The following is a 1,700-nucleotide window of genomic DNA, read 5'->3' on the forward strand; positions in this document are numbered from 1 at the left end:
GCGTACGCATGGGTCAGAGTTGGCGTGAGGCACCGCACATTTTCACGTCAAGTTTGGATTTTATAAATCACAACCTTGGCGTAAAAAGTGGCGTACGCAAGTTTCTGGGCTCAAATTGTGCGTACGCCAGTTTTATAAATCCGACCCCTGGTGAGGAGACAAATGAGGAACAGGTGGGCGGGGCAGAGCTGCAAAGAGAAAAAACACTGGAGAAACTGAGAGTAAACCCAACAAACATTATGAAACAACACAAAAAATAAATTATTATTTCAGCTTTGCTGCTTGGCTAAGAAGCTTTGCTTTTAACAAGCTGTCTTCAACTTTCTGTTTGTTTTCAGCTAAATCACACAATTTCAGAGGTCCCTATTTTGAGTTTAATTCATTGTTGTTTTTTTCTCTCCTCACATTTTTCTATTAAAAATTAGTTTGCAGTCTTACTAACACTATAGACAAAACTGCAACTCTTAATTTTTTTTATTAGGGCTTCTAAAATACTGTATTTGGATAAAGTATTTTCCAAATTTAAAATGACTTTTTTGTCTGTTTTGTAGCGATGTTTTGTATAAAACTAATTGAAATCTTACTTTTTGTGGATAGATTTTTGAATTACGTTTGGAGAAATACAAGTACATCTCAGTAAATTAGATTATATTTGAAAAGTTAAGTTATTTCCGTAAATTCATTCAAATAGTGAACTTACTACATTATAATATATATGGGTTTCACTTTTTGAATGGGAATACTGGAATAAATAAACTTTTTCATGAGAATCTAATATATTGAGTTCTACGTGTTAAGTAGTTTGTAAATGTAATAAACATTAGAGGCGTCAAGAAATATTGATACACTGAAATATTGTGATATTTCATTACCTGATTCTGTATCTATTCCATTTAAATTTTATTGGACTGTTGTTGTAAGAAGAAATGTGAAATATCCTCTGATTGCATAAAAAGAAACTGAAATTAATGTATGTGTGCTCTTTATACTGAATTCATTTTTTGAAAAAAAAAAAAAAAAGACAATATACTGTATTGCCTTGCTTAGTGTTGTGATATATCATATCGTGACCCCTGTGTTGTAAAATGTTTCATATCACCAAATTCTTGCCAGAACACAGCCTCAATAATATAATGTGCATTTATGTGATTGTGTGTTTTTGTTTGTCACGTAGGATGAGTTCCATCCATTCATTGAGGCTCTGCTGCCCCAGGTTCGTGCCTTCGCCTACACATGGTTCAACCTCCAGGCCAGGAAAAGGAAGTACTTCAAAAAACATGAGAAGAGGATGACTAAAGAAGAGGAGAGAGCAGTCAAGGATGAATTACTGGGAGAGAAGGCGGAGGTGGGACTGTGGCTGAGTTCACAGTACTTCCTTTTTTAAATCTTTCTAACTTTTGTCAGCTAAACTGAGTAAATAAATTTGTTTATTGTTTTGCAATTTGGTCATTTTCTAAATACTGTTTTCTATACGATCTCTCGATTTCTAGATAAAACAGAAATGGGCTAGCCGTCTTTTGGCCAAGCTGAGAAAAGACATACGACCTGAGTGCAGAGAGGACTTTGTCCTGTCCATCACTGGGAAGAAAGCTGCATGTTGTGTCTTATCAAACCCTGACCAGAAAGGCAAAATGAGACGCATAGACTGCCTCCGACAAGCTGACAAGGTAAACACATATTTTTTAATTACTATTTATCGT

At 34.9% G+C, this 1,700-nt stretch overlaps 1 protein-coding gene across 2 annotated transcripts in view; it reads left to right on the forward strand.

Moving 5' to 3' along the window:
• nfic (nuclear factor I/C) overlaps positions 1–1,700 on the forward strand; it is a 26,346-nt gene that overhangs the window by 3,016 nt on the left and 21,630 nt on the right. For both annotated transcript variants that reach the window (XM_014008052.1, XM_014008053.1), the window contains exons 2-3: positions 1,175–1,345; positions 1,491–1,667. In XM_014008052.1, the coding sequence (XP_013863506.1) occupies positions 1,175–1,345; positions 1,491–1,667 (348 nt within the window). The remainder of the gene's footprint in view (positions 1–1,174; positions 1,346–1,490; positions 1,668–1,700) is intronic.

This window comes from Austrofundulus limnaeus, unplaced genomic scaffold, assembly GCF_001266775.1.
Source record: "Austrofundulus limnaeus strain Quisiro unplaced genomic scaffold, Austrofundulus_limnaeus-1.0 Scaffold47, whole genome shotgun sequence".
In the NCBI taxonomy this organism is placed as follows: Eukaryota; Metazoa; Chordata; class Actinopteri; order Cyprinodontiformes; family Rivulidae; genus Austrofundulus; species Austrofundulus limnaeus.